The sequence below is a fragment of the Metarhizium acridum genome (genome assembly GCF_019434415.1).
Source record: "Metarhizium acridum strain ARSEF 324 chromosome Unknown scaffold_31, whole genome shotgun sequence".
Classification (NCBI taxonomy): Eukaryota; Fungi; Ascomycota; class Sordariomycetes; order Hypocreales; family Clavicipitaceae; genus Metarhizium; species Metarhizium acridum.
The window spans coordinates 2,899,856-2,918,522 of NW_027094018.1; the positions used below are offsets into that span (position 1 = coordinate 2,899,856).

The following is an 18,667-nucleotide window of genomic DNA, read 5'->3' on the forward strand; positions in this document are numbered from 1 at the left end:
ATGCGACGCCGGCACTGGTTCGTCCTATCCGGTCTGAAAAAGGATACGTACGCACCCTCCTCCATTGACTTGTGCGATACAGAGCCTACGAATCTTTATTGTCTCAGTTTTTTCACCATGCATAAGTAAATTTCAATTTCTTTTCTACAGCTCACATGAAGTCGTATCACGGAGGCATTCGTTCTGTTGACTAAATCCCCAAGGATCGCCAAGGTGAAAACTTCATGGTATCATTCTCCTCAAAGTGATGGTAGAGTAGCTATGGTCCTTGGTGCATTGGACAATGTGTTAAACATGTTTACCGGAGAGGATAGCCATTGTTTACTCAACTTGGCCGTGATTCCATTGTGCCCTTTGGAGCACGATGACATGGTGTTGCAGCTGAATGAACGGAGGTTGACATAACTGCAGGGAGCCCTTATCATGGTTCGCGACGGATGGCCTTGGCGACCCGTGGGTGCGTGCCCCAGGCATTCAGCACTCGCGGGTACCCATGTGCAGCTTAAACCCTACATGATACTTGGTAGTAGCACAAACTATCGAGGCCAACTTTGTCTGGCCTTCTAACTCGGAGTCTCGGATAAGCTAAATTACTAAATATCAAGCGGCTTTCTGCTCCGGAGATCCTTTTTCATAGGTCGGGCAAACAGTACACAGGTAGTACATGACAGACATCTACACCAAAAAACGAAATCCATGCTCCACGGCCTCCCCAGGCGCCGCATTAACTGCACCCTCAACCGTTTCTCCTCTGTCCAATTTATCGTTCAGCCGGACCAGCATTCTTTTCAGCACAAATGCTGCAAATATCGCCACTGCTGCCATGACGCAGTTGTGAATAAAGGCTCCAGTATATTCCGGGGCGGCCGACTTGGGGTACAAGTAACTGGCATAGATCGATGTGCTGTTAGCTACGGCATTGATAAAGGCAAGTGCTGCAGCTCGTTTCGCCGGCGGACGTGGTAAAGTATTGCTGATCCAAGCTAGAGCAGTAGTAAATCCGCTGTAGAGACCGGGAATCTAAACAAGTCTTTTGTCAGGACGACTCTCCTTTCCCACGCACAAAAGCAGATGTGGACCTACCATGAGCATGATGGCAACGTATCTGGCGGCAATGTTTGTTGTAGCAGCCGAGATGATAAACGCCACCATTGCCAGACACAGCGGAATGCTAACGTGGTAGAATCGCTCGCCACTTCTATCCGCATGCCATGCTGTTGCGAACGTGGTGATGACTCCCAGGACGTACGGCGGCGCGGTCAGCAACAGCGTAACTACCGGCTTATACTTGAGAGTCGCGACCACGGTGGGGAAGAAATTGGTAACGGACGCTGCAGATACGTTGCCAAAGAGAATCACAAGCTAGGGTAATGATCAGTATGACGGACGGCAAAGTATTGTGTCCAGAAACTTACCAAGACCCAGGTTTTCACATCTTCCAACGCGAGCTTGAAACCGTGCCAAAGAGTCTGTTCTTGCGAATTCACCCAATCATCCTGGCCGATATCTTCCTCCAGCCTCCAGATAGCAAGCACCATTTCCTCCTTGTTTAGCCACTTTGTCGTTCGCGGAAAGTCTGGCAAGATGAAGAAGGCAATAATTGCAATTGCGACAGTAATCGCACCCTCAATGATGAACAGCCAGCGCCACGCACGAAGGCCCCGAGTTCCGTCCATGTTGCCCGTGATTCCAGCGGCAATGAGCCCAGAAAAGGCGCCAGAAATGAGTGATCCTGCATAGAGATATGTCGTCCGCACACCCAATTCTTTGCGTGTATACCAACAGCTGAGATAGTACAGACAGCCTGGCTGATGCAAAAAGGTCAGCACTGGATTTCAAATTGTGCGGCGCAGGACGTACAAAATATGCTGCTTCAACGAATCCGAGGAAGAATCTGGCAGTTAGTAGTCCCCCAAAGGAGTGGCAGCCCGCGGTAGCAGCCGAGATGACTCCCCAAATCGCCATCTGCAGTCGTGTCAGTAGCGGCTCATGCCATTTTCGAGCGTGGTGTCTACTTACGCAGATGGGTAGGTATTTACCTGGCTTCCCAGTCTTGTTGAGAAGCAAGTTGGACGGCACTTGCATCAATAGATATCTATGACGCATAAGCAAAGGTCCAGATGACGGGACCAAGTCGAGTTATCATACCCCACGAAGAGAATACTGACAGCGGTCTGAGTGGCGAGTCGTTAGCAATCAGCTTCTTTGTCCGTCTTGCAAGCATCTTACAGAGAACTGAGTCCCGCTTGGATTAAGCTTCAGATCATCCTCCAAACCGGCAAACCTGGCCGATGCGATATTGTTCCTAGCGTATCATTTAATCCATGATCCGTTAAAAAGTGTAGAGAGACCCTTACCTATCAATATAGTTCAGAATGTACATGACGACTATCATTGGAAGGATGCGAATGTCAATCTTCCGGATGAGCTTCTTCTCCAGCTGATCACGCTCCTCGGGTGACATGAGGCGAATTATCTCGGGAGGTTGAAACCCTCGGGGCGCACCCTTGGAGGAACCATCTGGTGAACGAAGCGCGTGGGTAACCCCAGTCGAGAAGTCGTCTGGTGCTGGCGTGCCGAGCTTGTCTTCTCTGCCGCTCATGATGAAGTGCTCTTGGACCTTAGCAAGTCGAACAACCACTATGGATAGGTAATAACGGCCTGCAATGCTACACGTGCGAGTAGGTTTTGCAATGCACAGTAGAACCCAAACGAGAAACCAACGACACTTATTTAGATGTCTGCGGCAAACAAGATGGCATCGGCCTTTCCCCCGCCTACGAATCTACCGTCCCGCCACCTGGTAATACACAACCCCCTTCCGCATCAGAATGGCCCCGAGGTAGCGCCAGCTCGGGGTTTCTACGTCGCGAACAGGGAACCCCAACATGTTGCACAAGGGCGAAATACTAGATGATCGCTCTGATGATACTCAATTTGCGGGGGAGGCGGCGCTAAAACGTGGGGGATATGCAAGCTTGGCTTGTTGATGCCAGGATTCAAGGCAACTTTGACAACATGGTGGGGGCAGGTCTGGGAGATGCGACGGCGGAAAGGCCAACAAGCCGATGGCTGCTACTCCGTGCGGGAATAAAGGCCTTCTGGAAGAAATGTTCGTTTGCCCAACAGTTGAAGGCTCTCGCCGTGCCGTCGCCACCATGAGTGACCGAATTGGCGTGCAAGTGGCGCCGCCTCATGGTTGGGTAGATGCAGCCACGATGCATGTCGTCGTTGAGCACAATTGATTCGCATGCACCAGGCTCTTGACATATTCATACCTTTCGTGTGTGCTATAGGTGTACGTGGAACGAAGAAAGTTGACCTTTCTTCTAATGTTGTTCTATTCTAGTCCACTACAGTTGTTGCAAGTTTTGAACTAAGAAAGGCGTGATTAGGCTTCATGTTGGAAAGTTGCGGCCTGACATGAATAAGATCCGGTACCCGGCTATAGTGTAGTATACACGAATATAATACTAATATCAGTGTCAAGTACCTACCTTAGGTACCTAAGTACATAGGTAGGGGTAGGTAGTACTTGGTGGGCAAATATCAATCCAGGTCGATATCAATGATACCTACGGGGTACCTCGTAGGTAAGGGCCCCAAAGCCCCTCCCCCGCAAATTCAAAAAAAAAAAAAAGAGGGCGACCTTCACCAGCTGATTGGCCCTTTGGGCTATTTACATGCTACAAGCAAGCAAACCAGACAAGACTTTTTCTTTTGCTCTCTGCCCCCTTGCCGCCTCAAACGTCTTCCTCGCTGCACGTTTTCCCTTCCGTCTCCCCCAGATCTTTTATCTCCCTCACAGTGCTTCGAACAGCAAAACACAAATGATTGAGGACGAGTGGAGGTATTTCGCCCCTGGCGGCGCTCTTACACCTGGAGGGCCAAGCACATGATTCATTCTCGACTGGGACCAACGACATATTATCGCCGTTACTATGGATGAGGCACAAGAGAGCGAAGATATTGCTATCAGACACCTCAAGAAGCACATTGATTCCTTGGGACCTGACGTATACGCTGTCCATCTATCACAGGACGGCGAATTAGTCTCGGTCTCTACCGAGCCCGAAGATGACCAAGGGACCTGCGTATATTACCCCCCTCTAGAGGGCTCTTCCAGTTCATCTTCAAGATATGGCATGAGATGAACCTGTGGATGCGCCTCCCCCAACATCCGAATATTGTTCCCTTGGACCGACTTGTGCTAGACGAAGTAAATGGCCGCGTCGTTGGCTTTACAACCCTTTACATACCTGGCGGCACCTTGAGCAAGAATAAGTCACGTACATTTAAGCTCAAGTGGCTTCGGCAGCTAACTTGCGTCATCGACGACTTAAATCTCAAACATGGCATCGCCCACCAGGATGTCTCGGCGCGAAATCTGCTCATCGACCCCAAGACAGACGCCCTTATGTTGTTCGACTTCAACTATAGCGGCCGCATCGCCGGCATCGGATATGGAGAGGACCGAAACGATATCAAGGGCGTTATATTCACCCTATATGAAATCATCACCCGGGACACGGATTTCCGGGATGTTCCCCACTATGAACAAAATCCGGCCGACGTACAAGAACTGGATGAGTGGGTACAGCATCCAGATGTCCAACTTGACCACTCTGTTACAGAATTCCGCTCGGTATTAAACGAGTGGGTGGATAGAAGACAGAGTGGGAGACAAATTGCTGTTTATACAGAAGCACCTGAGTATATTGACTGGCCAGATTTTCCAAAGTCACCCCCAAAGGACGTTGTATTTAATGATGATGGCAAGGGGAACTCCACGGTTGTAACAACGGTCGTCCTCAATGCTCAGCGCCGTACAGAGCGAAAGAAGGGCATTGCCCTCTTAAATTAATGGGAACGCCCTGCACAGATCAGACTTAGGGACGGGGATCAGTTGTTGGTTAATGGACAGTTTGTATCCAGCAAAGACTGTTCAGGCTTGATTCAACCAAATTGATAGCTAGACCGGCTACCTAGATTTATAAGTCGTGCTTGGCCCTTCGTCGCCTTGGGGTCGCAGGCACCCAGCGGCGCCAAATTTATCGAAGGATAGGCTCGCTGTAGCCTGAACCAGAGCACTGTTTCTGGCAGAGACGCTGATGGAAAAGCTCGGCGTAACCAAAGAGGGGGGATCACCAACCACAAGACGGGGTGTTTAAGGCACTTCGTCGAGGATGGCAAAACTTGTGTAGCTGTTGGCGTTTTAGTACGTTACAATTGGACTAAAATGAAACATTGTGGGCTACTTTCTTCTACTCTGCCCGTCATATCGCAAGCGCATTGCGCTGTATGCAGGCCAAAGGCGACACGTCCCCTTCCGGGCTATGAGTGGCTCGGGTCTTCCTGTGTCGTAGATGATTTGGGAAGGCCGAGAATGCACACCACGCTCGCTTACCTGATCCGGCCAGTACAAACGTCTCGGCAAATTATGTCAGAAAGATTCTGAGTATTGCATCCCTATGCCAGCTTGAGGAAGAGGCAATACGAAAGCTGCGGCAAGAAAGTTTCACAATCCTCCAGACATAGCTGAATGGCATACAACAGTGCATGGATACTTTCCCCCGAGAGGGGGGAAAAAGTCAAGACTTGCTACTTGACTAGTTAACCCAGCAGACTTGTCTCAGGCACAGATACTTCTGTGACCAGACTCTCAAAAGGAAGGCTTCGTGATACGGACGCGGTTTACGGCGACCACTAATGACCGGAGAACGAAGTGCGATCGGCCCAACGCAAACACCGCTTGTTTGTCCGCTTTACCCATCCCCATCCCAATCCTGAATAGGCATGGGGGGTACTCCGTACAAGTTTGCACTTGTGAGAAACATGGCTTGCGGTGAAAGCTATGACATTTGACTCGTCGTTTAGCCCGTGGTTTCGTACCATAGACAATGACACCCACCTCTAGTATTACTCGCAGCCGCATGTATGCCAAGACAAACAGAAAATTACGCTACTGCATCTGAAAGAGGAGGTTCCGATGAAACAAAAGCAAAATCAAGGTACTTCTGTTCGAGCGCCGCCAAAACATGAGAACATTCCGTTTGTCGTAGTCGGTCCAACATGGTGGCGCGTAAATGACTACTGATTATTGAGGGTAGATACGGGATTCACGCGCAATTTCCGTAAGTGCCAGGATACGGGGCTGCGGAATTGCAATTTTGGTCCAGGATACCAAAAGATGCCTCAGTAGCTATTAGACCTGGCGGTTTAGCTCTGCCGCGTATGAATCCCCGATCCGTCGCATCCGCCCTCGGGGCAGTTGCTGGCCTGTGTCCTTGGCCGCTGTCACAAAACCACGATGTACTTTGGAATACAGATACCGCACAAATCGGTCAAGGAGAGAAGAGAGTCAACATCATGAAGTGGTGTGCACTAGCCTCGAATTTGCGATGCCGGACAAGGAGAGACAAGCGAGAGCAGCTCGGTATAGAAATCCCGCCTCTCTGGCGTTGATCCTGCCAACAAAACACCAACAAGATCGTACGACTATTCACTTGGAGTGATTTTCTTCCCACGAGCTTTTACACAACTGGATGATAGCTTCCAGTCAGCCTAGCTACTTCAATGACGACAGCAGACCTTGACCTACCATGCCCGTAAGCCCATATGCAACCGAAGCATGGACCGAGTACGCACTGGGAATCTGTGTCCTCCTTGCCCGAATACTTTGCCACACCAGCGTGGTGGGAATGAAGTGGGATGGAGACGACTACTTTGCCTTGTTGGCCATTATTCTCTGGACAGTGAGTGCAAAATCTTGCTACTTGTGAGATCCAAAACAGTGTCTAACGCGTGGACGAATAGGCAGAGCTGTGTATGTTTCATTTGATAGGTGCGTACTCCCAGAGGGATGGTTATCCATGATACTTTGACAAAAGCGTGGTGAGCAAACTGACCGGCCCATAGGAACACACGGGTCCCACACAGGCCTCGACGAACACAGAATCCTCACACTCACCGACGACGAGAAGCACAATATCGTAATTAGGGCGAAATGCATCTTGGCAGGCTGGTTCATCTACGTCTCTCTGATTTGGGCACTAAAAGCCTGCATGCTCTTTCTCTACGGAAGGTTAACGTGAGCCAAGCCCCCCCCCGGGTTTCTGCACAGTAGACCGGGACGTATTGATTGATTTGCTCTGACTCTCACAAGCCTGGACCTCAAGCAGCGGCAAATGGTCAAGATCACGGCCGTGGCCTGCGTCGCTGCATACATATCCCTCATTGCCGTCATCTGGTCGCATTGCACGCCGATACAAAGGAAGTGGCAGATTCACCCATATCCCGGCGGTACGTCAACCCCGTGGCAACTCGACGTACTGGCACACCCTATTAACAACAAGAGAGTTGTAGATGCCTGTGCTCTGGGCACGCCCATGCATTACGCGCTGCTCGTCACAAACGTCAGGTTGGGACTCCTGTTTCTCACCAAGTCGCTATAGTAAAAAAAAAAAATTCACGAGCAGGAGAAAACTAACATGTCGTAGCACCGACTTGATGATTGTAGCGATTCCGTTACCGCTGCTTTGGAAGGTCCAAATGCCGTGGCACAGGCAGGTTCATCACGACTCCAGCTCGAATGGGAAATTAACCAGTCGCGTGTAGGAAGCTACTTTGCGGAATCTGGCTCTGCACGGGGGGTTTCGTCGTCGTCGCTGCTATTCTCCGTTGCATCATCTGCCTCCTAAACGGTACCAAAGCCAACGTCGCTTTAATCTGGTCCGTTCGAGAAACGGTGAGCCAGAACTTCCAGACTTTGAATGCCGGTTCCCGCACCATTCTAATTTCTGATGTGGCTTAGTTTGTCGGCATCATTGCCACCGACATCCCCATCATAGGACCCTGGGTCGCTCGCACCATCCGCAATCTACGCGGTATTCATTCTGGTGGTGGCTCCAGGAGAAGTGATGCAGGGGGATTATCGGGCCCTCCTCCAGGCGGACACAGGTTATCTCGACTGGAGAGACGGGCAAAGGAGAATAGGATCCAGAGAGGCATGGGCTGGACGACGATTCGCAGCGGGAGCCATGAACATATTACTAAAGATGAGCTTGAGCTACAATCCAAGAGTCGGTCGCAGTCTGATTTGAGTGGGATCACAGCGAATCACACCGGGTCTTCTGGGCTTGTACATTGACCGGGGGGGTTTGGGGCTTCATGTCCGGGTCCCTCGTAGCACTGTCGTCATGTACGGGAATCATCACAGGGTCGCAGGTGGCTAGTGATGAATATTATAATAAATCCAATGCAAATGCCTCCCAAAACACCATATGTACAATGCCGCTAAATATATACCGTCAAAGAGTCTCCGAAACAAAATCCAGCATCCTCGGAATCGGGCGCCTCGCCCCCTCCTCATGCATTTCACAATAGAAGGCGCGTCCGACACCATCAAGTCAGACGTGCCCATCAGCAATGACCTTGGCAAGGTACGGCCATCCCAGTAGCATGGAGATGCCGGGGACGAATCTGTACCGCATTAGCACTCGTCTGCTCTTGCGACGCTCTCAAGTCTCCCCCCCTTGTAGGGTGTAGAACTTACGTGACCAGCTGTTTGCCCAGGCGTTTTCCCTCGCGGGCCCAGTCGGCCTTGGCGGATCTTTGTGTAGCGGAAAGGCGCTGGAAGGGATGAGATTCCATAGACCGCGCGGCGAAGCGGGCGGCTGTGAGGAGGGAGAATGACCTCCGCGATGCGATGCGCGAGACGGCAGAGTTCATTGTGTAAGTAGAGTACTTGAAGAACAAATTAAATGCTTATTGTAGAGTGGAGTTTGATCTCGCAGAGAGTATGGAGTAGAGATTGCCTTTTTCGGCTACTAATGTTGTATTCGATCGATGCACTTGATGTGGTATGGATGGCTGTGACGTCTGCTTGAGGCTGCATGCCGTGCCTTTTTGTACCTGGCGGCACGGCATGACACCTCCCTCACATGACGTTTGCTTTTTCGTTTTCGACAGGAATATTTTCCGGCGTCTTTGAGTTCTCAGCCCATGGATTGCTCAGCCTTGCTTTGCTAGGGAGAGACGTTGTGTGGTCGAACTCGTGGTGGGCAGATATCGACGGTGTTGGTCGCAATTATCATACCACTGGCCACGAGCGGCTCTGCCTGTTGACCAATGGCCGGGGGGCAGCTGTCCGGAATGGTACTACTGGCTTACGGGGTTGCCCACTTTGTACCCGGTAACTAGTATGGACAACGAGACAGTACTCCGTACAGCATCCTCTCTTTCGAGGCAGACCAATGTCCGTTGAGGGAATTGGCTGACGGATGGGCCTGGGAAAAGCGGTGCCTAAGATGCCCACGCCCGGAGAGGTGGTGCCACCTTTCCCATCCTCGGGTCCGGCCGGCGGGAGGGCGCAGGGATTAACACTTGTACGCCGGTGAAGGTGCCTGTGGCTTATTACAAGTCTATCGGCTCACGTCAGTTTTTGCCCCATCCGGCGGATCCTACTCCTTCCGAAGATCGAACCATTATTTCGAGATGATTCACAGGAGGACTGCGCCTCCAGATTTCGTCATCGTCATCCCAACAGGAAGCTTGATTGAAACACTGCATTTTTTTTTAAAGGGGGGCCGACGAACAAAGTTTATTGCAGAAAAGTGCTCTGCAGCTCGGATCGCTCTCTTGGCATACCAAGTCCTTGGACACTCTGCCAACCCTAAACAACAAAGGCCGGTCCCGCCGACGGATGTCGACTCCCTGAAATGATTAACTGATTAGCCTGTTATTTTACAATGTCTTTTTGCTCCCATACTTTGTGTATTCATTATATTGTTCTGTTCAACCAACTGGCTAAAACGCCCTGCCAATGGCTGTGCTCGAGACCAAACCTCATGGATAACGAAACTGTTCTGTCGTCGTCACTCCAAATCGCGCGATCTTGCCAAAAATGATCCCGTACCTTTCACCTGTTGATCCGAACCTCAATAGTATCTATCCCATGTGTCCTCAGACGTAAGCGAATGCCTCGACACACGATCGGGTGGATAGTCAATGGAATACAACCTACTTGGTGCAACTATCTTCTCACCTATAGATGATATACGTCAGCCATTGCCAACCAGGATTGGTCCGTACCAGGTGCTGTTGGGCATTCAGAATAACGCTACTCGGCGATGAAACAAAGAATACATTTGTTCAATTTTGGTTGGAACCGTGTTACATGCATTATTTTTCGACCAACAATGTGGACTCGCTGCAGTCTGGAAGGCAATGAAAGCACAAGAGACGGTTGATACTGGATGCGCTCAGGTTTCAACTCTGTAGGACTCGGAGCTTCTAGCTGGGCCACCCTGGTGCCTGCTGTAGATGAGACACACTTTGGTGCTCGGGTTGTGGAATATTCAGTCTAGGGCTGTGTACCACCTGTCTGGCCGATAGTCATTGAACTGAGGCAAGAGTGGGAGGCAGCGAGGATTGGACAACCTGAAATCGCAAAACAGATGCGTGTTCTTGTCTAGGGAATGCGTCCCAATAACTCGTAACCAGGCGAAAGGGTTCCATCGGCTGAGCGCTTGGTTTGTGCGATAAGTTTAAAGTAAGCTGCGATAGCTGTAAAAGGTGGAATTTCTCTCGAAAGCGGTTTGGCTCGAATTGCTTCATCGCAGCAGAAAAATTCCCATCGACCCGTAGGCAACGCATTGGAAGCGTATCTACGATGTTGTTTTCTTGAAATTTGGAGCGTGATTTGGGGCCAGGCTGTGGCGTGCACGACTTCAATTTTTCAACAGCTCTCCGGCCGGATACGGAAGGAACCAAAGCAGCGCCTTCATTGCGCCTGCGCACGAAAACCCTGATTAGCACTCTTCTTCACAGTGCACCCTAACACTTGAATGATGTAAAAGGGTAAACTGCGAAAACAAAAAAGTATATTAAGCGAGAAAACCCGGATATCCTCGAAATGTTTAAAACGCATTTTTTGAAGATCAAACCTGCCTACATTTGGCTCTTCGACTTTCGTCGACTTGTTCTGGCGTCCAACCCAATAAGCTGGTGAGGCTATTTGCGCCTGCACACGATAACGCCCACTTTTGGCAGCAAACCAACAGTGAGTCATTGCTGGTATCACAACATAACGCTTGAGCCTCGTGGCCCTTGAACGTTTACAGTTATCGATGCCGACATCAAAGACGCCCTCATCAACCACGTGCATGCCTCCTAGCTTCATATAGCATTGAAGAAATTGAAACACTCAAGCTCGGCGCTCAAGTGCTCAGGCCGGGGGGCTCGAGGAAGCTGAGGAGGAGGAGGAGGAGTGCAGCCCCACGATTCTCCACTGTGGATGGCGTCACCGAGACCCGGAGTGCCCCGCACGCGGTGAATTGCTCGCCCTGAGCAATCAACCAGCAATTCACCGCACGCGAAGTTCAATCATAAAGCAGGCAGTCTGGTCCATAACATAACTCTGCATCAAATCTGACCTGACGCCTTGTTGAAAAATTGGACAGGAGAGCCTCATACGACAGCACTTCAGCCAGCATTCACACCTACCGCCAAGATGCCCCTCATCGTTCAGAATGTAAACCCCCGTATCATCCTGGGTCTGATGACTTTTGGACCGAGTTCGGAAGATGGCGCCCGCATCACCGACTTGGATACTTTCAATAAGGCTCTAGACCTGTTCCAGGCAAGAGGATATAGCGAGATCGACACAGCTCGTATCTATGTCGGCGCAAAACAAGAGGCATTTACGAAGGAGGCCAGGTGGAAGGAGAGGGGATTGACCTTGGCCACCAAAGTCCAATATCCATTTGCACCTGGGGATAACACGGCTGACAAGGTGATTGCTTCGGTGGAGACTAGTCTCAGGGAGCTGGGCACTGACTGTGTAGATGTAAGTGGTTTTCTGGTACCTGATGCTTGAAATGGTGAACTTTGGTAAGAGTTAAAGAAAAAAAAAAAAAAAAAAACTGACAACAATGGGGGCTTTACCAGATCCTATATCTACACAAGCCTGATCGTGGCACGCCGTTCCAAGAGACGCTCGAAGCTATGGATAAACTGCACAAGGCTGGCAAATTTGTTCGCCTTGGTATCAGCAATTTCACTGCATACGAGGTGGCCGAGGTTATGATGATTTGCAAGTACAACAACTGGGTTCGGCCGAGCATTTTCCAGGGCATGTACAACTGCATCACGCGTAATATTGAGGCCGAGCTGTTCACAGCTTGTCGCCGTTACGGCCTCGACATTGTTGTATACAATCCTCTGGCCGGCGGTCTCTTCTCTGGCAAGATCAAGTCGCACGACATGATCCCCGAGAGTGGTCGGTTCTCGGATGTCAGCTCCGCTCAGGGTGCCAATTACCGGAAGCGATATTTCCGCGAGAGCACATTCAAGGCCATCCAGCTGGTGGAAGGGGTCGTCGAGAAGCACAACTTGACCATGATTGAGACGGCGCTGCGATGGGTAGTGCATCACTCCAAGCTCAAGATCAAGGATGGTAACGATGGAATCCTCATTGGTGTATCGAGTGTCGAACAACTAGAGGACAACTTGAACAACCTGGAGAAGGGACCTCTTCCTGACGAGGTTGTCAAGGCTCTCGATGATGCGTGGCAAATCTCCAAGGCTGATTCGGCCAATTACTGGCACGGCGATTTGGACTATGGCTACGATCCTAAGGGGGTGTTGTTCGGACCCGGGGCGAAGTAGATGGATGTATAAAAACTGCGTCAAGAATAGAGACAAAATATTGTTCTGATGAACTGCGTTTTGGAAAGAAGAAAAAAGTTAGAAATTGACCCAATGCAGCCTTGACGGGCTGTGCCGCCCAGTGTGTGTACCTTGTTGCTGTACTCGGTACCTGACGTGTTCATCTATCCCAGAACGGGGACCAGAACCTGGAGAGGCAGATAGGGTTGCAGTGCCGCTGCGCGGGTTCAGATGACAGTTGCATGCGGATCGCTGTACAACGGGAGGTAGATCCAGATTGATCGAGATGCTGCGTAATTAAGAGGTGGCTGACCGAAGCGCACGCGGTCTTTTGACAAGGGTCTCAAGTCGTAGAAACGACAAGTCAACGGCCACGAGCCTCACTGACGTCACCGACAGTCGCGACAACAAGTATCAAGCCTCATAACTACAATGGCCGCACATTCTGAAGCATAGGGAGTTTCCATGGCGTGAAGTGGGCATACTCATCATATCCAAGGGCATGGATTGGCGTTGGCCGATTTTAAGGAGCCAAACCCAAACCCAAAGCATCAAACGAACTCGGACGTCTTGGCACCTCGAATCCTCAGATCTTTCCCTCGACCTGCAACGCCTGTTAATGAACACGAAGCCGGCCAGCCCCAAGCGAATGGGCCCAGGTCTCCCATTGGTTCTTTGCACGCAAGTGACCCGCCGCGTGGCCCTCCCTGTCGTGATTCCATTACGGGGATGAGGTTTCGCTGGGCTGCTACTGGCTGCGGACCCTCAACGTTTGAAATGTCAGCGAAAGCAGCGACCTGTGGGTTCTTCCGACATTCATCAACTTTTTGAATCCCCGGATCTGCGCCCTTGAAGCAAATTCGACCGCCTGGCTTCTTCCTGTCCTTCATCGCCCGGCAGAATCATATCATGCTTCCCATCACTCTGCCCTGAATTGATGGTCTCTACTTTTGACCCTTTGTCCTCTCTCGGATTGGGCACTCTGCCGTCGTGTTCAATGGGCTTTGCTCTCCCTGCCGCGAACTTGTTCCGTTGACTCCTTTGTTTATGGAGATTTTTCCATTCCTGCGCAGACCACAATACTGGTAAAATCTCGGAGAGAGAAAAAAGGGCAAACTTTTGCCCATGAGCATCATTTGTGCTGCTTCATAGCTTTGAGCACCGTATGCCTCCCTCCTCGCCATAACGCAGTTGCCCCGAACCACCGGTCCCCGTTTTCAAACACCATGGACAGCAATCGTCGACCGAACCGTGGAAGTCGCTCCGGCACGCCTTTGCTCTTCAAAGCAGAAGACCATATGGACGAGGTGGAATCTAAGCCACCCTCTCTCTCGGGCACGTCCTCTCCGTCCTCACAACTGACCCCCAACACCATCGACACCGAAGCCGGTCGCCGTCCGCCTATGACGACGACGACCTCGCAACGCAGCACCTTCGGCCGCCCTTCGACCATGCACTCGCGCAATCCCGCGACCACTCTCCAAGCCGCCAAGGCCTCTGCCCGCAAGAAATACCTCTTTGCCGCCTTTTTCCTCTCCATATCCCTCGTGGCCTTCTGCGTACAGACCGAGCTGTCCGCGTACATTCAGCACGATCTGGCCTGGGGCAAAGCGTATTGCATGATGTACCTGACGCACAGCTCGTGGATAGTTCTGTGGCCAATGACGCTACTAGCTGTAAGGCTGCAGAAGCGCCATGAGCCGTGGGACCAGTTCTGGCGGAAGCACCTACAGGTTGTCCTGTCGACCGTCACCATGATTGAGCTGCAGACCATCAACGTCACGACGCCCTCGGTTGCCCGGCGCGGGAGGCCGGTCATGTATCTTGCGCGAATGACGATATACATCACCTCTGCGTTGACGATCGCCGGACTGAGCTGGTACATTGCCGTGAGCCTGACGACCCCATCCGACCTGACAGCCATATACAACTGCAGCGCCTTCTTTGCGTACGCATTCTCCGTGCCGATCCTCAAAGAACCCCTCCGCCTGGACAAGTCCATCGCCGTCATGATCGCCATCCTGGGCGTCCTGGTAGTAGCCTACGGCGACACCGGCTCCGACGAGGCAACGTCGTCCGCCGCTGGCCCCTCCAACCCCGGTGCAGGCTCCCGCTTCGCAGGCAACCTCATTATCGGCGTGGGTTCCGTGCTGTACGGCCTCTACGAGGTCTTGTACAAGCGCTACGCCTGTCCACCGGAGGGGGTGTCCCCTGTCCGCGGCACCATCTTCGCCAACGTGTTCGGCAGCTGCATCGGCATCTTCACCCTCACCGTGCTCTGGGTCCCCCTCCCCTTCCTGCACTGGCTCCACATTGAGCGTTTCGAAATTCCCAATGCTTCAACGTGCTGGCTGATTCTCTTGGCCGTCTTGTCTAACGCTACTTTTAGCGGCTGCTTCCTGGTGCTGATTTCGCTGACTTCGCCGGTGCTGTCCAGCGTCGCCGCCCTGTTGACCATCTTCATCGTCGCTATTGCCGATTGGTTCCTGACGGGCCAGCCGCTAAGCTGGGCCGCCATCATGGGCGGGAGCATGATCATCGTGGCCTTTGCGGCTTTGAGCTGGAGCACCTACCGCGAGATGATGGAGCACGAGGCGCACAAGTTGGCCGTCGACCTCACCGACGACGATGAGGAGGACATGGATAGCGATAGAGACTAGGTACATTGTATGTCTACTCTGGAGTTTTCGTTGGGATTTTTCTCTCTCTCTTTTCAACTTTTTACTATGGCATTTTTGCGGCAATTGGATTTCAATGGCTCGCTGGCTGGCTGGTGATGGGCTTTGGCATACTTATAGAGACGGTATGGATTGGTTCTTTGGACATGTGCATGAGGAGAAAAGGTGGCCGTTTGGAAATGGCCCAATCCAACATATAAATTCATGTCGAGTTGTACTATTTTGGGTACCAATAGCGCGAGCTATTTACGTGGTATACAAGGACAATGTTTGCTTTTCTGATGAACTGCATATGAAACCGCCCAAATACATCATCCCTAGCTTCTTCTGTACAGCTGGCTAGTGAATGTACTACTACTCCGTCGCAGTGCCGTGAATCACACATGTGAAACACTCGACTTGTCATTGTCATTCGACGCCCCCTTGGATCCATCCGCCCCATCACCCCGAGGCACCAGGCTTGCCTTTCGGGACTCGACGCCCTTCTCGGGATCAACCGCACCGTGGCCCGACTTGGCCGCCTGCACGAGCTGTGGATTCTCCTCCTTGAGCCTAGCAAAGTTCTTCTCGGCCTCCCATGTCCAGATGCTGTCGCTCGCAAAGACGAGATCCATCTCCTCAAGCGTGCGCTGGTTCGATTCAGGATACAGCGCCCACACGACGAAGATGGTGAGCACGTTGACGCCGCCAAAGATGTAGAGCGTCTTCTCGTTAAGTTTGTCGAAGATGGTAGGGAGGAGGAGCACCTGCATGCATCTAGATATTAGCTTGGTGTGTCTTGGGGTCTCGCGGATATGAACATGTACATAAGGCGGCGGGCAGTAAAAAAAAAAAGGGGGGGGGGGGGGGATTACTTACACACCAGCCATTGCCAATGGACCATCCGACGACACCCCATGCATTTCCCTTGGCACGGACTTGCAGAGGGAAGATCTCAGCGGGATACAGCCACGGAACTGTGAGCCAGGTGGCTCCGAAGATGGCCGTGTACAAGAACACGAAGAAGGTGGCTGCGCCGCCAATCTGCGCGCGGTTGCCGTCGCCGGCGTTGATGGTTGCGCGTGCGAGACCTCCCGCGACGAACATGCATATGCCTTGGCCTACGGAGCCCCAGTACAGCGTCCATCGACGGCCGATTCGGTCGAGCGTGAAGACGCAGATCAGGGTGGCAAACTTTTGCGTGACGTTGTCATGTTAGCCTACGGATGGGGGTTTTCCCAGACCAGACAAGGGATAAAAGTCACCATGTATGTAATATTGTTGACACCGCTGACCCAGAGACGGTCTGAAGCGCCGATGCCGGCAATTGTGAAAATCTGAGGCCCGTAGATGGTGATGCCGGCAATGCCAATCCACTCTTGCAGAATCTGCAGCCAAATGACGAGCTGTACGCGGCGGCCGGTGTGCAGCTTGCCGGATCCGATGCCGAAGAACATGTGCAGATAGCTCTGCTGGTTGGACGTCTCTTCCTCCAGGTTACGGATGTTGATGATGTCCTGCAGCTCTGCCTCGGCCTGCTCGCCCTCCTCGCCCTCGCTGCCTCGCAGACGCTGCAGGATGAAGCGGGCCTCGTCCTCGCGACCAACCTTGACGAGCCAGCGGGGCGATTCGGGCATGAACCAAATGATGAAGAAGAGCAGAATAAGGGGTACGATCTGGAACGCCACGGGGAACCTCCAGATGAATGAGGAGTTGGGGTCCTTGTACTTGGAGGTGCCGCTGTTGTTTGGTTTCGTGTTTTAGTTCTAGATGCCCTGAGAACCGTGGCACAGTCGGTGAGCAAGAACTTACAACTCAAGCCAGTACGCCACGACGACGCCGAAAATGTTGAGAGTAAACTCAAAGGCAACAAATTGTCCGCGAGAGGTGTGAGCAGCCGTCTCGGTAGCCCAGACCGGTGTAATGGCATTTAATATACCGGTGCCGATGCCGTTCAAGACTCGGGCTGTGCATGGTGGTTGTCAGTAAAACTACTCTAGACTCTAGTCATCGTGAAATCCTCCCCAAACCAACCCCGAGGGACACTCACCGCAAAACATCCAGTTTGCATTCTGCGCCGCTGATTGTAGAGCAGCTGCAAAGACACTCCACAGGCAGGCAAGGCCAATTGTTGTAATACGGCCATATTTATCACCAAGCCAGCCGCCCAGAAGGCAGCCTACCAAAGTACCAGGAAGATAATAGACGGCAACCTTTTTCGATGGAAGATGGTTACTACTTCTCCCTCGGCAAAATGGAGACTGCGGGGGTCGAACTTACAATGCCGCCTTGCAGCAGGGGTTTATCAACCACCACCAATTGCTGTTCTTCGTCCCAATGGCCAAATCCCATCGATTCTGCGTAGTTTCGTGTCGTGTTTACACCACCCATAAGACCTTGATCATAACCAAAAAAGAAGATGGAAACGCCCGCCACTACGCAGACGGTGTTAAGAAGCGTCCGCCTATACAATTTATGAGCAACATTGTGCCCTGCCACAAACTGGCTGAGCTTCCCCATGGTGGGCAATATGCGGTGCAGCCCTCCGAGTAAACTCAAAATGAATGAATTGAAAAAATCCGGGGTAAGCCTTAGATAGTGAGGATGAGGCCTTGAAGCATGCAATGATGCAACCATCAATTCCCATCCTCAGGAGGGGCACGATGACGCCTTTATAACCGACGTCTGCAACAGGACGTCAACACTAGGCTCCTCGGTGCCAAAGCCAAAGGGGCCGCTTGAATGGAGAAGCTCAATCACGAGACGAAGAGAATCAATGGTTCGGGGCCCCGTCGCATGGCCTGGTGTGATGAGTATGGGGAATATCACATCAAAAGCCGGGGGAAACACCGCCAGTTCGGGGAGACAGCACCCAGTCCCCGACTAGGAACCAGAATTGATGCTCCAACACATTTCCCCTGTCGACGCCACTGGGCCATCTCGGTTTGGCGCCGTCGGCAAATGCAAGCCAACGCCTCCCATCGGTGAGTCGCCGAGTTTTCCGGGTTTTCCGCATGCGCACCAATGGGACACGGCTCGGGTTCACTTCAGCCGTCATAGCCTCTGAATTTGCTTTAAAGCTTCTGGATGCTCGCGCGCTCCCTCGAGCGATGATCCATGCCATCATTTCCCCGCGGCAATGGCCCCGTCTTCCCCAGAATCTACCACGAGGCGGGGAGCAGAGAATGCTCCAACCAAGGACGGTCTCGGGGAGCCATCGGCGAAGCGCCAGAGGCGCGACCCGGATGAAAATCCAACGTCTGGTGTAAGTCGTGGTTTTGCTCGGTTCCATTTAGCCGCCCGTCAACAATTTCATGTTTTGTCGCTTCGACTCTCTCGCC

At 52.0% G+C, this 18,667-nt stretch overlaps 9 protein-coding genes across 10 annotated transcripts; 4 read left to right on the plus strand and 5 right to left on the minus strand.

Annotated features, from left to right (window-relative positions):
* Positions 1 to 675: 675 nt before the first annotated feature.
* J3458_005769 (uncharacterized protein) lies at positions 676 to 2,602 on the minus strand (the record flags this gene model as incomplete). Its single annotated transcript, XM_007810708.2, has 8 exons — positions 676 to 1,020; positions 1,084 to 1,362; positions 1,416 to 1,808; positions 1,861 to 1,965; positions 2,020 to 2,095; positions 2,149 to 2,174; positions 2,230 to 2,305; positions 2,358 to 2,602. The coding sequence occupies 8 exons, from the start codon at positions 2,600 to 2,602 to the stop codon at positions 676 to 678; spliced, it is 1,545 nt and encodes a 514-aa protein (XP_007808899.2).
* A 1,548-nt stretch (positions 2,603 to 4,150) lies between these two features.
* Positions 4,151 to 4,864, plus strand: J3458_005770 (uncharacterized protein; the record flags this gene model as incomplete). The annotated part of the gene is made up of 1 exon (XM_066118981.1): positions 4,151 to 4,864. The coding sequence occupies one exon, from the start codon at positions 4,151 to 4,153 to the stop codon at positions 4,862 to 4,864; it is 714 nt and encodes a 237-aa protein (XP_065976503.1).
* A 1,721-nt stretch (positions 4,865 to 6,585) lies between these two features.
* Positions 6,586 to 8,863, plus strand: J3458_005771 (uncharacterized protein). 2 transcript variants are annotated; one of them, XM_066118983.1, is made up of 5 exons: positions 6,586 to 6,755; positions 6,817 to 6,844; positions 6,919 to 7,090; positions 7,166 to 7,302; positions 7,366 to 8,216. In XM_066118983.1, exons 1-5 carry the CDS (start codon positions 6,603 to 6,605, stop codon positions 7,452 to 7,454), a joined length of 579 nt encoding a protein of 192 aa, XP_065976505.1. In that variant the 5' UTR covers positions 6,586 to 6,602; the 3' UTR covers positions 7,455 to 8,216. The 2 variants fall into 2 exon arrangements, with proteins under 2 accessions (XP_065976505.1, XP_065976504.1); XM_066118982.1 differs by having other exon boundaries at positions 7,166 to 8,863.
* J3458_005772 (uncharacterized protein) lies at positions 7,002 to 8,968 on the minus strand. Its single transcript, XM_007810705.2, has 3 exons — positions 8,555 to 8,968; positions 7,491 to 8,481; positions 7,002 to 7,400 (listed from the first exon to the last, which is right to left on the minus strand). Exons 1-2 carry the CDS (start codon positions 8,728 to 8,730, stop codon positions 8,409 to 8,411), a joined length of 249 nt encoding a protein of 82 aa, XP_007808896.1. The 5' UTR covers positions 8,731 to 8,968; the 3' UTR covers positions 7,002 to 7,400; positions 7,491 to 8,408.
* Positions 8,969 to 10,783: 1,815 nt separating this feature from the next.
* Positions 10,784 to 11,182, minus strand: J3458_005773 (uncharacterized protein; the record flags this gene model as incomplete). The annotated part of the gene is made up of 1 exon (XM_066118984.1): positions 10,784 to 11,182. One exon carries the CDS (start codon positions 11,180 to 11,182, stop codon positions 10,784 to 10,786), a length of 399 nt encoding a protein of 132 aa, XP_065976506.1.
* Positions 11,183 to 11,512: 330 nt separating this feature from the next.
* On the plus strand, positions 11,513 to 12,669 carry J3458_005774 (uncharacterized protein; the record flags this gene model as incomplete). The annotated part of the gene is made up of 2 exons (XM_007815168.2): positions 11,513 to 11,848; positions 11,950 to 12,669. 2 exons carry the CDS (start codon positions 11,513 to 11,515, stop codon positions 12,667 to 12,669), a joined length of 1,056 nt encoding a protein of 351 aa, XP_007813359.2.
* Positions 12,670 to 13,220: 551 nt separating this feature from the next.
* On the minus strand, positions 13,221 to 13,559 carry J3458_005775 (uncharacterized protein; the record flags this gene model as incomplete). Its single annotated transcript, XM_066118985.1, has 1 exon — positions 13,221 to 13,559. The coding sequence occupies one exon, from the start codon at positions 13,557 to 13,559 to the stop codon at positions 13,221 to 13,223; it is 339 nt and encodes a 112-aa protein (XP_065976507.1).
* J3458_005776 (uncharacterized protein) lies at positions 13,436 to 15,475 on the plus strand. Its single transcript, XM_007815169.2, has one exon. The coding sequence runs from the start codon at positions 13,896 to 13,898 to the stop codon at positions 15,327 to 15,329; it is 1,434 nt and encodes a 477-aa protein (XP_007813360.2). The 5' UTR covers positions 13,436 to 13,895; the 3' UTR covers positions 15,330 to 15,475.
* Positions 15,476 to 15,724: 249 nt separating this feature from the next.
* Positions 15,725 to 17,846, minus strand: J3458_005777 (uncharacterized protein; the record flags this gene model as incomplete). Its single annotated transcript, XM_007815170.2, has 6 exons — positions 15,725 to 16,093; positions 16,206 to 16,520; positions 16,592 to 17,066; positions 17,139 to 17,292; positions 17,377 to 17,539; positions 17,607 to 17,846. 6 exons carry the CDS (start codon positions 17,844 to 17,846, stop codon positions 15,725 to 15,727), a joined length of 1,716 nt encoding a protein of 571 aa, XP_007813361.2.
* Between the last annotated feature and the right edge of the window lie 821 nt (positions 17,847 to 18,667).

Bases quoted from the DNA above. Each gene is read 5' to 3' on its own strand.
- J3458_005776 (XM_007815169.2), top strand. From the start codon at position 13,896: ATGGACAGCAATCGTCGACCGAACCGTGGAAGTCGCTCCGGCACGCCT.
- J3458_005772 (XM_007810705.2), bottom strand. From the start codon at position 8,730: ATGAACTCTGCCGTCTCGCGCATCGCATCGCGGAGGTCATTCTCCCTC. The intron at 8,482-8,554 runs GTAAGTTCTACA...AATGCGGTACAG, and splicing joins CTGGGCAAACAGCTGGTCAC to ATTCGTCCCCGGCATCTCCA.
- J3458_005771 (XM_066118982.1), top strand. From the start codon at position 6,603: ATGCCCGTAAGCCCATATGCAACCGAAGCATGGACCGAGTACGCACTG. The intron at 6,756-6,816 runs GTGAGTGCAAAA...GTGGACGAATAG, and splicing joins TGGCCATTATTCTCTGGACA to GCAGAGCTGTGTATGTTTCA. The intron at 7,091-7,165 runs GTGAGCCAAGCC...GACTCTCACAAG, and splicing joins TTTCTCTACGGAAGGTTAAC to CCTGGACCTCAAGCAGCGGC.